This window comes from Oryctolagus cuniculus, chromosome 3 (genome assembly GCF_051225735.1).
Source record: "Oryctolagus cuniculus isolate XC-2025 breed Fujian yellow rabbit chromosome 3, ASM5122573v1, whole genome shotgun sequence".
In the NCBI taxonomy this organism is placed as follows: Eukaryota; Metazoa; Chordata; class Mammalia; order Lagomorpha; family Leporidae; genus Oryctolagus; species Oryctolagus cuniculus.
The window spans coordinates 184016559-184035526 of NC_142869.1; the positions used below are offsets into that span (position 1 = coordinate 184016559).

An 18968-nucleotide genomic window follows, 5' to 3' on the forward strand; every position below is an offset into this window, starting at 1 on the left:
ACTGTAACCAAACTACCTGAGAGGAGCGATTTAGGAGGGAAGAAGCTCTGTATTCACTTACAGTTTTGGAGGTTTCCTATCCAAGACTGGGGGTCCCTATTGGTTTAGGTATCTGGTGAGGCCAGAAGATGGCAAAGGGACAGTCACGTGGCAAGCCAGGAAGCAGCGGGACAGAAAGCACACTTGGCTTGTATAGCCAACCCTCTCATGAGAATTGCCTTCCAAGAACAAGTCCCCAGGGACCTGAGGACCAGCCCCTAGGCCAACTCCCAGATAAAGTCTCCACCCTCAATGCATTAGCATTAATACACCAACTGTTACTGTAACATTTGGGGGATTTAGACATCTGCCTGAGTTTAGGGAGACAAATCCTGTGCAAACCAAAACAAATACCATACTTTATTTCTATATAATCATTTTTACTACGGGGCATCAAGGACAATTCCACCCAAATGTTAGCTTAAAACACCTTGATTTTTAAATAACATAGGATCCCAAAGGCTTTTCCCAGAGTGTTCCCAAAGACACGTTAGTGGTATTTTACTAAATGGAAGTTGTTGGCTGTTGTTTTAATTGGCTTTTGTAATATCCTATTGTCTTCACCATTATAACTTGAATATATGTTTTGGTATCTGTTAGGGAAAGCCCTGCTCCCAAATAGTCTTCAGAATTGCCTAGTCTGTTCTTATTCCTTCACTCACCCGTATAGATTTAACACCACTCTTCCATAAGAACTTTAGTTTCAAAAACAAAACAAAATCCCGTTTGTATTTACTTCAGGAACAAGTGACAACTATGTGATCCATGAACATGGTATAACTTTATATAGTATTTCCTTTGTTGGAATAATTCCTAAGGTTTTTTGTAATTTTTGTTTTAATAATTTTATTACATATTCTAATTATCCTTGGTTTGCAAGAATTGTAACTGATTCTAGTTTATTGAATTTGTTATCTAGCAATCCTTCTAAACTCAGCTCTGATTAGTTCTGATTGTTTCTGTGAATCCTCTTGGATTTGCTCTGAAGACAGTCTTCTCATTTGTGAATGATATACTTTTGTTTCTTCCTTTACAATTCTAATACTTTTTTTAAAAAAGAGTTGTTTACTTATTTGAAAGGCAGAGTTACAATGAGAGGGGAAGAGAGAGAGCTTCCATCCATTCGTTCACTCCCCAAATGTCATTAGTAAGGAGCTAGATTGGAAGTGAACCAACCAGAATTCAATCTGTTGCCCATATGGGATGCCAGCATCACAGGTGGTGACCTGTGCCACAATGCCAGCCCCCTATGCCTTTTATTTAATGTATTTTTAAGATTATTTATTCGAGAGGCAGAGTTATAGAGTGAGAAGGAGGGAGGGAGGGGAGAGAAAGACCGAGATCTTCCATCGACTAGTTCACTTCCCAGATGGCCACAATGGCTAGGGCTGCACCAGGCTGAAGCCAGGAGCCTGAAAATCCATCCAGGTCTCCTTCATAGGTAGTCTCTACTGCCCTCCCAGACACATTAGCAGGGGGCTGGATGGGAAGTGGAGCAGCTAGGACTCGAACCAGTGCCTATTTGGGATCCTGGCATCATAGGTTGCACCTTAACCTGCCGCCCCACAACACTGGCCCTTATTTAATATTCTGACATCAATGAGCTGAGTAGGAATTCCAAAACAATGTTTAATATTGGTCATCCTTAACTTGTACTTAACTTTAAAGGAAATTCTTCTGTTTACAATCACATGTTCTATTTACTATAAATATCTGATGGAGATACTTTATGGTTGAATTTTTTAAATGAACATTGAATTTTTTTTTACTTAAAGTTTTATTTATTTGTTTATTTGAAAGTCAGAGTTATGGCGGAGGGGCGGGGGGGCACAGGGAGAAAGAGAGAAAGATGTTCCATCTACTGGGTCACTCCCCAAATGGCTGCAACAGCCAGAGCTGGGCCAATCAAGAGCCAGGAGCTTCTTTCAGTCTCCCACGTGGGTGCAGGGGCTCAAGCACTTGGGCCATATTCTGCCGCTTTCCCAGGCACAGAAGAAGGGAACTGGATTGGAAGTGGAGCAGCCTGTCCTCAAACTGGCGCCCATATGGGATGCCAGTGCTGCAGGTGGTGACTTTACCCGCTAAGCCACAGCGCCAGCCCTTGAACATTGAATTTTATCAAATGTTCTTTCCACGTCTGTTGGCGTACTCATGTGGTTTCTTGTTGTTGTTCCTTAATCTGTTAATGTGATAAGTTCCATTCATAGAGTTGGTAGTGCTCACCTATCCTTATATTTATGAGGTAAGCTTTATTTGATCATGTCATGTTTGATATGATATGTTCTAATATTGTAGTATTCTGATATCACAGTTTGTAGATACTGTAGTTTGTATTTTTGTTTCTATGTTTATGAGTGAGAATGGCATATAATTTGCATTTCAAGGTTATACCAGTCTCATACCGTATCTTAGATCTTATTATCTTCTGTTTGTTGGGACATCTTGTTTCAGATTGCTGCAAAGCCATTCTTGCCTCTTCTTTCTCCCATCCAGACTCACACTGTGCAGGTGACCCTAACACCCATGACTGTTGGCATACACAGTTTTCTCTTGCTCAAAGTTTGTAAACAGAACCTTCTGTGTACGGGACTTCAAAAAGTTTGAATTAAATAATAACATGTATTTTCCATGAATTTTTTTTAGTCTCATGCAATTAAAACAGTTCTATTCTATTCTGTCACCAGTCCTGGTAGCTTCCTTTTATTTGTAGAGTTCAGTAGCAGGAAAGGCCCCGATAAATCAAGAGAGGGCTCAGTCAGCTCAGTCCAGGGCAGGGAAGGTGATTCCTACTTCATATTAGTGGCAGAAGTCCTGGCCAGCATCCTGTTCCTCCCCTGGGGCCCGAGGTCTATAGAATTCATTTGTGCCTTAAAAGGTGATTACGGGGGCCGATACTGTGGTGTGCAATGCCAGCATCCCATATGGGTGCCAGTTCGAGTCTCGGCTGTTCCACTTCCTATTCCGCTCTCTCTATGGCCTGGGAAAGCAACAGAAGATGGCTCAAGTGCTCGGGGCCCTGCATCCATGTGGGAGACCTGGAAGAAGCTCCTGGCTCCTGACTTCGGCCTGCCCAGCCCCAGTCATTGCGGCCATTTGGGGAGTGAACCAGTGGACAGAAGACCTCTCTCTCTCTGTTTCTAGCTCCCTCTGTAACTCTGCCTTTCAAATAAATAAAATAAATCTTTTTTAAAAAAGGTAATTACAGATCCTTTTTAGTGTTTTCACACTTAACCCTAGTAAGCCAGCAACCATCTCTGAAATAATAATTAGCACCTCTTATTCACTAAAATAGACATTATTCATTGTTCACTTTGGTGGACTCTAAGCCCAGCATTTCTGAATTTCTCCTTTAATCCTAGTAGGGGGGAGATTTACTTTTTATTTTTACTTACTTATGAAAGAATCCCTAGAGGGTTGTAAATCTCTAAGTGGATTTTAACCTGGAGCTGTAACTGAGAGAGTGAGCAAAAACCGTGTGTATAAAGATCTTAATTGCTTCAGTGTTTATAACAGGGAGCTGTTGGAGACAAGCTGAGTGTTCATCAGTAGGGAACTCGCTAAATAAACTGATGCACTCCTAAAAGGGACACCATGCAGCCAGGAGAGCGGACAAGCAGGCTCTGTGTCTTCACACCTGTAGACTTCTGAGGTAGGCCCTGTCCAGCAGCATGTGGCCTCCTTGTTGTCTGGTCTTTCTTTCTGTCTTTGCTCGTCACAAAATCCAGGCCACTGTGTTAGGCTTTTAAGATTCATTCTCTCCAGGATATTTTTAAATGACTCTTTTAATTTAACTTATAAAACTGGCATGATAGCTATTTTTTTAAAGCGATAATTAAACATTTAAATTAAAGTCTGCATTTAAAAAAACTATTTATTTGAAAGGCAGAGTTACTGAGAGAAAGAGATCTTCCATCCGCTGGTTCACTTCCCAGATAACCACAGTGGTCAGTACTAGGCCAAACCGAAGCCAGGAGCCAGGAGTTTCATCGGGTCTCCCATGTGGGTGCAGGGGCCTAACTACTTGGCCATCCTCTGCCACTTTCCCAGGCGCATTAACCAGGAGCTGGATTGGAAGTGGAGCAGCCAGATCTCAAGCAGGTACCCATATGGGAAACTAGCATCCCAAGCAGTGGCTTAACCCACTACGCCACAATGCTGGCCCCATCCTCCATGCTTCTGTAGGTATACTTCTGGGTATTATACAGAGCGTTGCAAAGACTATTCTTGCTTTAAATGTGTGCAAAAGTTCTCACATCTTTTCAAGACTTTTACTTATAAAAAATTAGAAGTGGAGTCTTTGAATCGTTTCGTTGCGTTTGCCCCTTTCCTCTCCCTCTGCCAGCATTGCGTGTCCTCTAGTGGGACACTGGCCCGTGTGGGGAGTGCTGGGGACATGTGCGTGGTGGGGGTGGGGTGGCGGTCATCACACATGTCTCAGCTCAGAGACATGGGTATGGTGTTTAAGGACTGCCTTGCAAAGAACATCTTGGTGCTGCCTCCAGGGAGCTGCCACCTGCGTCCTCCCACACCCTAGCACCTTGGCCACCAACAGAAGCTGTGAAGGACTAGGTACAGGTGAGGAGACAGGAAGTAGAGTTCTTAACAGAGACAGTGTTGAGTTTATCTCATTTACACTTTGACTAGCTGGGCTCTCTCAGAAAGTCAGAAATGGTGCATCCTTGTAGATGCCACCCCTCCATGAGGAATTTTTTTTTTTTTTGCATTCTTCTAGCCAATCAGATCATATCATCTGAACTCCTTTAAATCTTTCCCTAAGGACAAACTGTTGGCTTGATCGCCACAAAACTTCAGTGCTTCCGCCTGCAAATCTCCTCCGATACCATTTTCAGCAGCCAGTCTTTCCAGCCCATTGTCTTGCCGTCAGCTTCTGCTTTGCAAGCCCATGATATTGTTAATGAATAAGGGGGGCCTGGCTGTCCCCTCTTTATGCAGTGACCACCAATAGGGCCGTCACTCTTGTGTGTCATCGGTAGAGAGAGGTGAAGCAGCTGGGGCACAGGCACCAGGGTTCGGCTGCCAGTGCTCACATGCCAGCCTCGCCACTTACTGGCCCTGTGACTCTGAGGCAGTTATTTTTAAAGTTTAAATTTAATTCTTAAGTTAAAACACCACAACCTTATAAGAAAGTCACAGTCTCCTGTTTTTTCCTGCCTTTAATTTCTACCACCCCAAAATAGCAATGTTTAACCTCACTGCTAAATCTGTTATTTAACCTATATTTCTAAAATAACATGCTAGACTGCTTTTTATTGATTTTTCCATTTTAGGCATTACCAACTGACTTCCTCTAATGAAAGCTGAAGACTTGGCTCTGTGGCCACACACAGTCTCTCTCCTGCATAATTTTTTTATTCAACTACTTCATAAAATGCACATAATTATCATCAGTATTATATAACATTATTCTCAGCTGGGTCTCGGCCTGTGCTGCAAGTGTGTTTCCTCTGTGGCACAGCTCCTTGTTCTTCCCGGAGCTAATGACGGCCTTGTTCTGTCGCCGGGTCGGCTGTTTACGTACCAGTTCTCAGGGGCCCCGGACCCTCCGAGAGCTAGGAGCTGGGAGTGTGTCTGATGTGCTGACCTTGAAGCACAGCGCGCTCAGCGTCTTATTTCCTTCTCTCTCAGGAAGCTTTCAGGACCTCCCCTCGCCCACTGCGCTCCCAGAGTCCATGCCTGCACGCCCCCGGCGCCTGTTTGCCCTTTCAGTCTGGAAACTTGTATTTTGCCTATGATAATTTCTTCTCCTCAGTTTCCTGTTTCTTCTTTGTAGAATTCTGACCAATTAGGTATTGCTACTTCTAAACTGATCTTCCATTAAAAAAAAAGTTTTTGTTTTTGTTTTTGTTTTTGTTTTTGTTTTTGTTTTTTAGTTAAAAGAGTTACAGAGAGGCAGAGGCAGAGAGAGAGGAAGAGGTTTTCCATCCACTGGTTCACTCCCCAAATGGCCACAATGGCCAGAGCTATACTGGTCCAAAGCCAGGAGCCAGGAGCCAGGAGCTTCTTCCAAGACTCCCACACAGGTGCAGGGACCCAAGCACTTGGGCCATCTTCTACTGCTTTCCCAGGCCATAGCAGAGAGCTGGATCAGAAGTGGAGCAGCCGGGACTAGAACCAGTGCCACTACACCACAGCACTGGCCTCAAATTTTTTTCTTATTGCTACACCTGTTTTTTGTTTCCTCAGAGTTTCCTTTTGTTTTTTATTTGTTTGTTTGTTTGAGTCCGTTCCTGTCAGAAGCTTTCTTTCCTGTCTGGTGAGCCTCGTCTGTCCTTTCATGTTGAAGCCTGAAAACACTCAACAGTGACCGGAAAGCTGTGGTGGCGGGGGCCACTAGCGGTGGCTCTCTGTGGCCTGCTGAGAGGCAAGCCCAGCCCGTCACTGCCGAGATCCCCGGTGCTCCAGCGGGTCCCCCGGCGTCCTGTCTGTGGACCCGTCAGTTTCCCTACAGAGAAGCTTCCAGCCTCAGGGGAGGTCTGTGCCCGCACACCAGGGACATGGGAAGTGAAGGGCTTCACACTCACAGGTGACCTTGGAATTCCCGCATTCATAATTGGCCATCTGTTTTCTGCCTTTGAAAATTTTAGCTGTTACTGTCTCTCTCATGCTTTCTTTGCCTTTATGAATTTGTATTTTTTAAATTCCACTATCATTTCAGTTGGGTTTAGAGAGCAATAAATGTATATGTTTAATTTACTGTATTTCTGGCCAAGTTATTTAATCTCTCTGTGCTGGGTTTATCCATCTGAGAATTGAGAGAAATTAAGAGTCTCTGCCTCCTAGAATTGGCATTAAGAAGTCAGAAAATGCATTTATTACTTAACTCATTGCATGGCACATCAAGAAATGTTAGCTCCATTCCCAGTACCAGTAACACATCACAGAAATGCCTGAGGAAGTATCCTCTCAGTTGAGCTGTGTATATCAATCAGTTAAAAAAAAAGTTAAAATAGCCTTTTATTCCATCTTTTTGAAGTAAAATGTTAATGTTCATTTCAGGGAAATAGAAAAAATGATGTTAGCTTGAGATCAGCACTTATTTTATAAATGACGTTGGTCAAAACCCACGCTTTCCATGACATCTGAAATGAGGTGTGGATGACTAACTCAGTAGAGTCTTACCACCCGTGGAAATATTAATCATTTAATAGCTTGAGTTTAAAACTGTTTTAATCAATTAAATTAGTAATTCTGCTTAATGTGAATTTAGTAAATTTGAAATATAAGTCACTATAGTTAATAGCTCTGGTAGAGTTGCTTCTTTCATTTTATCAACAGATATTCATTAAGCACTTAGAGTCTGAGCTGTGGTCTCTGAGCCCTCTGGCCATATCAAAGCAGATCAATAAGCAAACATAAGAGGAGCCAGTGCTGTGGTACAGTGGGTTAAAGCCCCTGCCTGGGGTGTCGGCATCCCATATGAGCACCAGTTCAAGTCCCGGCTGCTCCACTTCTGATCCAGCTCCTTGCTAATGCACCTGAGAAAGCAACAGAAGATGGCCCAAGTGCTTGGGCCCCTGCACCAGCATGGGAGACCCAGAAGAAGCTCCTGGCTCCTGGCTTCGGATTGGCTCAACTCTGGCCGTTGCAGCCACTTTGGGAGTGAACCAGCAGGATGGAAGACTTTCTGTCTGTCTGTCTGTCTGTCTGTCTCTCTCTCTCTTTGTAATTTTGTCTTTCAAGTAAGTAAGATAAATCTTTAAAATCATGGGGTCTCATTTGCAACATGAGGATGGTGGACCAGGTGAACTGTAATTTGAGATCTAAAATGTGATTATGTCATTTTTATATACATCACTGTGCAGTAAGCCTTGACTCAGATTTGTAACCTATTTCTAGAAGTGTATTTGTACGTGGGGTCAACACACACATATTAACACATGCATTGCTTGTGGAACACTGAACTAGGTGAATCACCCCATGCTGGTCATGTCCTGCCAGATGGAAAGAGAGAGACTAAAATACCAGGGCCTTAAATCCTGCATCTGCCCAAGAGGTATTTTACCTTAGTGGTGGTTTCCCGGGGGTCTAGTTTAGGAGCGTTGTATTCAGACTGAATCAGTTAACGGCCAAGGGCCAGCACAGTGATTGAGGCTACAGGAAACTTAAAACACAGCACCCCGACACACACACACACACATTCAGCCAGTAAGTCAGTTCAAGAAAGAATCAGGAGGGGGCCAGCACTATGCCATAGTGGGTAAAGCTGCCACCTGTGACAGTGGCATCCCATATGGGCACCGGTTCAAGTCCTGGCTGCTTCACTTCCAATCCAGCTCTCTGTTATAGCCTGGGAAAGCAGTAGAGGATGGCCCAAGTCCTTGAGCCCCTGCACCCATGGGAGACCTGGAAGGAGCTCCTGGCTTTGGATCAGCAGAGCTCCGGCATTTGTGGCCATCTGGGGAGTGAACCAGCAATGGAGGACCTCACTCTCTGCAAAGAAAGAATCATGAAGGCTCATTTTAGATGTCTTAGAAAAATCTTAATTTTATGTAGATTCAAGCAGTGACTCCCTAACTAACCCTCATCTTTGCTTTGAGAAGTTGAGGTAATTCTTTTTGGCTGAAACGTCTCGACTATGAATATTACTTCAAATTCGTTTATTCTCAGAGGTAGGGTGGTACTGGATACTTGGTGATCTCAAAACTGTAAACTTAAGTTCAGAAGGTAACACAGGTTGAAACTCTGGATTCTGATTGGTAAACAGAATGTAAAATATTAAATCAAGAAAAGCTTGAGGGCAAGGCATCGTCTGACTCAGCCACCTCAATGTCTGCACAAAATGAATCAATAAATGAACTTTAGAACTTGCTCGCTAGAGCAGATTTATAGTCATTCTTCAGTGTGAACGAACCCTTCCTAACAACACAGTCCCCGTACTCAGATATCTTCAGCTTGCTCGTGTTTGGTAGTTCTGGGGTCAGAGACCATTTCTCTGCTCTCACACGCAGCACAGAGCCTGGCACAGCACAGCAGAGTGGTGCTGCATTCTTACAGGTCGATACGTGGCTGACAAACGTGGTGATTGCGAGCATCCTCTGTCCTACAGCAGGCCTGGCCAAGCGGGACCCAGCAGATCCTGCTTCCCCCAGCATGGCAGCAGCTGACCGGAGTAGCCACCCACACCTCCGTGCAGCACACGGCCGTGATTCCCGAGACCATGGCGGGCACCCAGCAGCTGGCTGACTGGAGGTAAGCACGAAGCCTCTGCAAGGTGAGCAGGTGCTGGTGCCGGAGCGGCCAGGCTGGCCTCTAGCTGAACCCGCTGGTTTGTGTGAAATAGTGTGCAGACTGTGTCTAAGGTGTCTTGAGAGCGTCCTTTTAAATAATGGGCCAAAGGGAGTAGGTGTTTAACCTAGTGGTTAAGGCGCTCAGGTTCGCGCTGGAGTCCCTTGGTTAGATTCCTGGCTCCAGCCCCTGATGCCAGCTTCCCACCAACGCCTGAGAGGCAGTGGGGACGGCTCAAGTAATTGGATTCCTGCTACTCACACGGGAGACCTGGGCTGAGTTTCCAGCTGCTGCTTCAGCCGTGCCGAGCCCAGCCATTGCAGGCATTTGGGGAGGGATGCAGCTGATGGGAGCTAAGGTTCTCTCACTCTCGCTCTCTCTGCCTCCCAAACGCATTATATAAGCAAATGAAGCACCAGCATATGAGAAAGCTTCGTTACTTTACACTCAGTTGTGCTTCTCCACTCGAAATTCAGTTACACTGCGTACTCACCGATACAATTCACCAGACTTGAGCCTAGTTGATTTCTAAATGTTTCTCAGAATTAAATTCCACTCTCAGGAAGCAAAGGTTTGTCACCAGCAAAGGGATGCAGAAGGATGTCCCTGAAGCCCCAAGCAATTCCAGCAAGTGAGACCTGGGCACGTGACGTCTGTGTGGCCCCCCGGGGGATGCTGGACAGGAGTGGGTGTTTTCGCAGTGGTAATCTCGGGCGCGTTTTCTGAGCCCACCTCTTCAGACCGGAGTCATGTCTTCGAGACCAGAGTCCACTGTCTACAGACCTCAGAGGCGTCCGGCTGGCTGCCCGCCTGCACACGCACCCCTGCATCTTCCCAGACCACCACTCCATCCGACTCACTGGCCTCCTAGTGTTCTCATGGCCACTTGCCATTCTGTCTTGCACCTCTCCCAACACCACCAGCGGCGCTCTCTTTGCCAGTGCAGAAACAGCAACTCCGCCCTCAGTTATCCCCCGCTCCTGATGGCCTCCTGAACCGTACCAGATTCAGCACGAACGTCAGCGCAGGCACTCCCCAGTCTCCTCACAGTCTCCATACCACCGGAAGCCCTCCCGCAGCTCCTTCTCTGCCTACAAGGCCGTTCTTTTTTTTTTTTTTCTTTTTTTCTTTTTTTTTTTTTTTGACAGGCAGAGTGGACAAGAGAGAGACAGAGAGAAAGGTCTTCCTTTTTGCTGTTGGTTCACCCTCCAATGGCCGCCACAGCCAGTGCGCTACGGCCGGTGCGCTGCGGCCGGCGCATCATACTGATCCGATGGCAGGAGCCAGGTGCTTCTCCTGGTCTCCCATGGGGTGCAGGGCCCAAGCACTTGGGCCATCCTCCACTGCACTCCCTGGCCACAGCAGAGAGCTGGCCTGGAAAAGGGGCAACTGGGACAGAATCCGGCGCCCTGACCGGGACTAGAACCCGGTGTGCCGGCGCCGCAAGGCAGAGGATTAGCCTAGTGAGCCGCAGCACCAGCCCCCTAGTCACCCTTCTGCCAACTCACAAGACAGAATTTTATAACCCCCCCTTCTTTATATATATACAGATATATATGTATATAGACATATATATAGACATACATACATACATACATTTGAAAGTCAGAGAGAAACAGGGGCAGACAGAGAGGTCTCCCATCTACTGGTTCACTCCCCCAAGTGTCCACAACTGCTGGGGCTGGGCCAGGCCAAAGCCAGGAAGAGGCCTCATGTGTATGGCAAGAACTGAAGCCGTCACCGCTGCCTGCCAGGTGCACGTTAACAGAACCTGGAGTCAGAAGCAGAGCCAGGACTTGAACGCGCAGGCTGCACAATGGGGTGCTGCCTCTCGAGTGGTGTCGCAACCCCTATGCCAAACGCCTGTCCACAGATCTGATAACTTTTAAATACTGAAATGAATTCCCCTTTTACTTTCAGTGTGTGTTAAATGGCCTTTTATGGGTAAATCTATGAATCAATCACCACTTTTAACATTTCTGTGGAAAAAATACTTGGCAATCCATACATCCAGGTTGTAAGAACTTTGAAATGTAACCATTTTCAGGATAGACTGCCAGTATTTCTGTCAACATGTGTCTGTTACTGACTTTGATTTTTTTTAATTAATTTATTTATTTGAAAAACAGAGTTACAGAGAGGCAGAGGCAGAGAGAGAGGTCTTCCATCCACTGGTTTACCTCCCAAATGGCCGCAACAGCTGGAGCTAAGCCAATCCCCAGCAAGGAGTCAGGAGCTTCTTCGTGAGTCTCCCGTGTGGTAGCAGGTGCCCAGGTACTTGGGCCATCTTCCACTGATTTCCCAGGCCATAGCAGAGAGCTGCATTGGAAGTGGAGCAGCCGGGACTTGAACCAGTGCCCATATGGGATGCCCGCACTGCAGGGGGCGGCTTTACCCACTATGCCACAGCACTACCCCCAACTAATTTTGATTTTAGTAGCAAACTCGATACATGTCTAGTCAGTCTTCAGTTAATCTAGCTGCTCATTCAGCAAGCATGTGAGTCCCTGATCAGTTACTACATGTCTGAGCCTTGTGCTAGCCACTGAGGGCGTTCAAAGAACGTAACACTTCCGATTGCCAGAAATGTATGGCTCCTGGCCTCCAAAGTTTGTTTTTCACATAAACTACAATTTCCTCATTAATAAGATGGCTTCACTGAGATTTCCTGCCTACCCCACAGAGTGAAATGAAGTAACCTGCTGAAGACACTTTATAAATTCTAAAATAAAACACACGTATGGAGCAGCATAACCGCCTGCTCAGGGCCTTTAAAGCTGGAGGAACATTTATCTCCTGTGCCCTCAACACAGAAGCCCTGAGCCTGTGCACTCAGCACTCTTCCCACTCGCTGGTCATCTTTCTCGCCAACAAGCTGGGCTCCTCCTGTCCCCTAGAACAGCATTTCAACGTGACGGTGCCCAGGAAACCTGAGAGCTCACAGCTTGGCGACCTGACCAAGGCAATCCCTGCTTCCTGCTAACGTGTACCAGGGGCGCATGATGGCTCGCATGTCTGGGTTCCATGGGAGACCGGGATGGCACTCTGGGCTCCTGGCTTCATCCTGGCTCAGCCTCGGCTGTTGCAGGCACTTGTGGAGTGACGAGGCTGACGGGAGTGCTGCTTCTCTCTCTCTCTCTCTCTCTCTCTCTCTCTCTCAAGTTAAGTAAATAAAAACATTTTCAAAGCCCCACCTGGTCAGTTTCTCACTGGAGAGGAAGCTTTGTGTTGTCAAGAAACTCTGCCTTCCTGAAGTCTCTGAGGAGCCCATGTTCCCTCTGCCTTTCAGGAACACGCACGCTCACGGCAGCCATTACAATCCCATCATGCAGCAGCCTGCGCTCTTGACGGGTCATGTGACCCTTCCAGCAGCCCAGCCCTTAAACGTGGGTGTGGCCCATGTCATGAGGCAGCAGCCCACCAGCACCACGTCCTCCCGGAAGAGTAAGCAGCACCAGTCGTCTGTGAGGTGAGTGGTGGCAGGGGTCCTTGGAGGAGACAGGCCCCAGGAGAAGCGAACGCTCCTCTGGGATTAAGGAGAATCCCCGAGCTTGCGTGGGCTGGGGGTGCTCCTCCGACAGGCACACAGACAGCCCACAGGTGTGTAGGAAGCGCTCTGTGTGGGGGCACAGAGCACAGTATGTTATACCTTGAGAGCTTCTGTCCCTGTTGATACCCTGCACGGTAAAGAAGACTTTGTTCCGTACTACTGAGATGGTCCAGGACCACCGTAGGGATTTCATAGTGGGAAGAGAGGTTGCACCCTACTCCAAGTACAACTTGAACAACAGGGTGGGGGTCAGTGCGTGGAGATCACGAAGACAAAACATCAGGGCTGAGGTCCTCACTGGAGCATCCCTGACACTGGAGGAAGCTCGAGTCCGGCAGCTCTGAGATGACCGCTCACGCCGTCGTTTGATGGCCCTGCACTTCCATGCAGCCAAGAGGTCAGTCCTGCAGGACACTGGTCAGGCTCACCTTGGCCTAGCATAGCTGTCCAGAGACCCAGCCTTCCCACCCTGCTGGGTGTCTGCTCACCACCTAACTGGCTTTAATAAGATTTATTGCCAGTACAGGTCAAGGTCAACACTAATTATACTGCAAGTTATATAGGAAAGTACTTCAGAAAGTTCATGGAAAGTGCAATTAAAAGATCAGTTTATTTTGATGCAAAGAAAACTCTGAAATCCATACCTAGTTTTTTTCATGGCATGCATTTTCAAGACCCCTCATCATTGCCTATTTTTAAGACCAGTGCTCCACGCAAAGCAAAGAAGAAGCCAGAAGGCTCTCCCTTGTCAGTCGGTGCGGGCAGGCATGTTTTCTTTTATTTTTGTTTTAGCAGTGCCAGGTTGAGACAGTGTAACTGCTAGAATTGTGAAAACCTAATCTAAAAATTATAGTGAATACAGAGGTACATGCCTAGGTTTATGGTGAGTGTGAATAATGAACCATTTTATCAGTAAAGCTTATTACCAGGAACAAGAAACATCTCAACACCAGCTAGATAGAAAATTAAATAAATCTACCTTTACGGAATTGTTTTCATGACACTGCCATCCCTTTAGCTAATGGAATCTCTGAGTGTCATGTGGCTGACGTGGTGGTTAGGACAGTCTGCCCTTACCAGATCTGCCTGCCAGGTGCAGGCCCATGGAGCCAAACCAGAGCCCGGAGAAGGCCAGGCTGCTGTCCCTGTGTGCCTGCCAACTAACGAGGGGCGCCTGGAGGTGACCACTCACTCCCCAGTCGCAGCACAGCTGGAAAGCTGATGTTCCCAGACAGCTGGGCTCCTTGGAAGATGTGCTGGGGTGGCCTTCCTCTGTCAGTGTGTGCGGCTTTGTCGTTACAGAAATGTCTCTACCTGTGAAGTGTCCTCCTCCCAGGCCATCAGCTCCCCGCAGCGATCCAAGCGCGTCAAGGAGAACACCCCTCCCCGCTGTGCCATGGTGCGCAGCAGCCCAGCCTGCAGCACCTCAGTCACCTGTGGGTGGGGCGACGCTGCTTCCAGCACCACCCGGGAGCGGCAGCGGCAGACAATTGTCATTCCTGATACCCCCAGTCCCACAGTCAGCGTCATCACCATCAGCAGCGACACGGACGAGGAGGAGGAGCAGAAACACGCCCCCACCAGGTGAGGCAGGGCCCTTCCCGGGGGGTGGCCGTGCGTTCCAGCTCACACACAGACCGGTGTCCACGAACCTGGGCCGTTCTCCATCGCAGACATAGCAGTCCCTCTCTCCAGACCCCGAGGGTCCCAGCATTATTTCAAGAGAATGTCCAACACATTTTCCATAATTTTGAATCATTTTGGTCTTATAAACAGTTATAGGCTCCATACATTTGGGAAACTGAAGGCTAAATCAGGCTCACCATCAGGGCGGAGCATTTCAGCCCCTGTGAGCCCGAGATTCTCTGCCTCCGGCTGTTGAGTTTTTCCCAGTTGGTCAGGATATTTCCCCAACACTGCCTTGGCTCACTCAGAATTCGAAGCAATTGTCCAATTAATCAGAAATTTCTCTGTGTCTGATTAACCCAATCTTTCCAATTGCTAGTTGGCTCTTCACCCAGAGAGCATTACTGTTTATTGCAGAGTAGTAATAATTCATTTTACTTTCTTTGCGCTTCCTGGGGAGAAGGAAGAAATATTTATTCTATTTGCAAGACTATTAACCCTGGTGCCAGAGCCACTTTGTCTGTGCGCTGCAGCCAGGCTTCCGCACAATGCAGTGTTTGCCTGGGCTGCTCCACGGGCCCCTCCGGGAACAGCTGGTCCTCTGGCCTTCTCTACCCTGGGGGCCTCCAGGCCCTGGAGAGCCCAGAGTCTCCCGACCCCAGCCTGCTGGCTCCTTAGCATTGGAAGCACGGGCCATGGATGGAGGCCTGCCACTCCCCAGCCCAGCGCTGCCTGGCAGCCTGCATCCCTCGACTGGGTACCAAGCCTACTACTCAGAATTAGGCCTGATTTATTAATTCTCGATTGGATACAGTGTAGCTAATTAGCAACCACAAAGCCCCTTTTGATTAGATAATAAATTCTCGTACTTGAAATCATTACAGAATGCACAGACTGATTAAAACACTCTCCTCATAGCTAGTCCTGGAGGGGCATTCCCTTCCAGTCTCTATGGTGAAATGCAGTGGTTTAGGTTTGTTTCATGGTCGGGGCTGTGTGTGTCTCACTCAGGCATCCTCTTATCCTGTTGAATGACTCAGCTTAAGCTCCAGTGTGTTCCAGAGAAGGAAATAGCAGAGCGCTTCCGGTGCGAGCCCTGGTGCACGCGTTTGCCAGCCAGTCTTGCCTTTTCCTCATCACCTGTTTCAGGACAGGCCTCCATTTCCTTTTTTATCCCAGCCCCAAGTTGAATCGGTGTTCAGTCCTTGGGGCCCTGGTTGTGACAAAGTGGGCTAAGCCGCCACCTGCAGTGCTGGCACACTACATCAGAGCACCAGTTCATGTCCTGGCTGCTCCACTTCTGATCCAGTTCCCCACTGATACACCTGGGAAAGCAGCAGAAGATGGCCCAAGTGCGTAGGACTCTGCCACCCACGTGGGAAACCTGGATGAAGCTCCTGGTTCCTGGCTTCACTCTGGCCCAGCCCTGGCCATTGCAGCCATTTGGGGAGTGATGAAAGATAGAACATCTCTCTCTCTCTCTCTCTGCCTTTCAAATAGATAAATCTTTAAAAAAAAAAAAAAGTTCCATCTTCCCCAGTGGGCCTCCCTTGTCCCCACCCAGGAAACCGTGGGCCCAGGCTTCCCACGGGCTCAGCAGTGAGTTCCCAGGTTGAGAGCACGGATCCCAAGAAGGCAAACAACCTGGCACAGTCCTTTGCCACAAGTGCAAAAAAGCAAAAGCGATTGAAAACTCTGACGGTCGACGAGATTGGGATATCGCTTTTGAAGTCTGAGATTTGAGTTGGCATCGCCTCCCTGTTCGCGCTCGGGAGAGAACTGAGGTGTGTCTGCGGAGGGGAGGATGAAAGAGCTGTCTCTCCACCGATCAGGCAGCTGGCAGGCCTCAGCGCAGAACGCAAAGCCAAAGCACACACCTGCTTCCAGAGCCGTCCCACAGGCCCCTGGAAGGAAGCGGAAGGGAACTCCTGGCAGATTGTGATGGAAATGACTTGAAGGGCCCTGCGGAGGGGAGGGCAGGTGCCGTGTGAGGGCCACCCACAGAGGCCCATGGGCTGCTCTGCTCCACACCGAGGCATCACGGAGTGGCAAGCAGAGGGGACTGGCTGGGACAGGGAGACCGTGCCCGGGACCCTCCGTGGAGCAGGGAGCTGCAGATTGAGACTGGAGAGTGATCACAAAGGGTTCCAGGCGTCCAGGGTCATGACGGGGGCTCACAGAATAGATACAGGAGAGGGAAAACGGCGGAGTCCTAGGAAATCGAGGGCAGAGAGAGCAGGAAAGAGTACTTGCGTCTGAGTAGGGTAAGACAGAAGCCAGTAGCTGTTTTTGTCTATGGAGAGGCCCCTGTGTGTGATCCCACTATTGTGACAGCAGTTTGCAATGAGAAATGACAGCTTGGGGGTGGAGGTGGGTGGGACAAGGCGATGACTTGTTCTTAGAAATCAGACTAACGTAGCGAACATGCACTGGCCCCACTAAGCCTAAGACATTCTGCTGGGAAATGCGGGTCTTCCATGGATAAGGTAGATGTGCTCGGCCCTCCTGAGGTTTGCAGTGCGATGAGCAAGATAAGAGACGTGCAGATCCTTGCACACCAACGGCAGTTCCATAAAAACAGCGGAATTCTGCAGCGCTTCCCAGGGAGCAGAGCTTGAGGACACGGTGGGGCGGGGGAGCTTTCTAGGCCAGAGGTCTGGCAGGGTGATGGCAGGCCGAGCCTCAGCAGTGGGCGAGTGAGCAGAAGGGACTTCAGGATGCAAGGGGGTTCCGGGGGTCTCCCCTTAGGTGGGGCGATCAGCTTTGTTGGGAGATGCTGATGCCTCTGGAGCAGCCATCAGGCCTGGGACAATCGGGCTGCGTCCCCAGCGCTGCTCGGCTGCTCCCAGCTGTGTTCCGGTTTGGACAGTGGAGTTTGCTTCCTTGGCCAGATCACCCTTGTTCCCAACCCCTGCTTGCTCCTCACCCCATTCCGGCATTTCTGGTTTCTAGCTGGCGCTGTAACTGCCTGAAATGCTGGCCAGCTCAGTCACTGGCAAAAATAACTGATTAGCTGCCTGCTAGTGCACCTGGGAAGACAGTGGACGATGGCCCGAGTTCTTGGGTTCTTGCTACCCACATGGGAGACCTGAATGGAGTCCCAGCCCTGACTCGGCAGGCATTTGGGGAGTGAACCAGCAGATGGAAGTCCTCTCTCTGCCCCTCCCCTCCCCACCCTGTCCTGTCACAGTGCCTTTCAAATAAATGAATGAATAATTTTTTTCTACAAGAGTGCAGGTGCTAGTTCAACCCTGACTCTGCCCAACTGGTCTGTGACCTCAGGCAAGGAAGTGACCCCAGCTCCCCACGTCTGAAGTTAGATGTCTTTAAAATGAAAGCAGTCACGGTGTTTACCACGTAAGCCTGCCATGAGGATGAGAGACAATACACACAAGGCACTCTGAGTACGAGTTGGTGTGCATCCAGTAACTGTTACTTACATTTAATAGTAAGTGTCATAATCATAGAGAATGTTGTTCACTTATAGCATTGACTGTGAAATCCAAGCAGTGGAAGGAGTCATGGAAGGTTTATTGGAGGAGATAAGTTTTGATCCTGGTCTTGAGGGATGAAATTGGCTGAGATTAGCGAATAGAAATCAGAAGCACATTCCAGGTAGCACCCTGCAGGAGAGGGTCACAGGTTTGTGTGTGCGCCTCCGGTAGTGTTTTCTCCACTGGGATTTATTTCCTTACCTCCTGGCTCCTTACTTCTTTTCATCATTTTCAAATGATGAAAATCATCTATTGCCATGACAACACAGTGCAATCATGAACTCTTGCCGCTTTGTTCTTTGCTCAGAAGTGGTGTTCTGTCAAGGCCTTTCAAACAAATATTTCTCATTCCACTCCCATCACCATCTCACTTCCAGTAACCAACTTTTAATGGGATTGCTCAGCTCTCAGTAATAATTAGACACAACAGTGGAGTGAAGCCCAGTAGGACTGCCACACAGATATGAGCCTGGAGAATCCATAACCTCAGATGTGCACTTAGCAGCTTCTCATTTGTTCTCTAGTCTGCATAGTATATTTGAGTAGAGCACAGAGATTTTTAACAATAGAAGAGATGAAAAATAGCTATCAAATTAATTCACCACATGTGAATCCTAAGAGGAAAGTAAGTCAGCATTAAACCATGTTGTCTGTGTTTGCTCGTCAGGCATAGGGGTTTCCTGGCTATAGATAAGGGGACAGAGTTCGTGAAGACCTTGTAGGAGTTAAATCCCACACTCCTCAGTAGGCAGCAAGAGATCAGCATGCAGGCCACCTCATGGTGGGAAGGCACCAAATCCTATCTGAAGTACTTTTAATAACAGATCTTTAAGGGGCCCTAGCAGTGGGTCCTTGAATGCTCTGAGAAATCTCCTCCTCTCTCCTTAATAGACTGTAGTCAGGTTGGAGCAGGATGGGTGTTGACAGGCCACCAGCCAGAGTCACATCAGAGCAGAGCCAGGAGTAGGCTGCCAGCTCCAAGGACACACCTGGGGACCAGGCTCTGTCTTCAG

General features: G+C 48.1%; 1 protein-coding gene across 8 annotated transcripts in view; it reads left to right on the forward strand.

Moving 5' to 3' along the window:
- The window catches only part of HIPK2 (homeodomain interacting protein kinase 2), a 195516-nt gene that overhangs the window by 162514 nt on the left and 14034 nt on the right, over positions 1-18968 (forward strand). For 6 of the 8 annotated variants that reach the window (XM_070071416.2, XM_051835654.3, XM_051835656.3 and 3 more), the window contains exons 10-12: positions 9107-9249; positions 12575-12754; positions 14138-14419. In XM_070071416.2, the coding sequence (XP_069927517.1) occupies positions 9107-9249; positions 12575-12754; positions 14138-14419 (605 nt within the window). The remainder of the gene's footprint in view (positions 1-9106; positions 9250-12574; positions 12755-14137; positions 14420-18968) is intronic. The other 2 variants (XM_051835655.3, XM_051835657.3) reach the window with 1 other exon arrangement.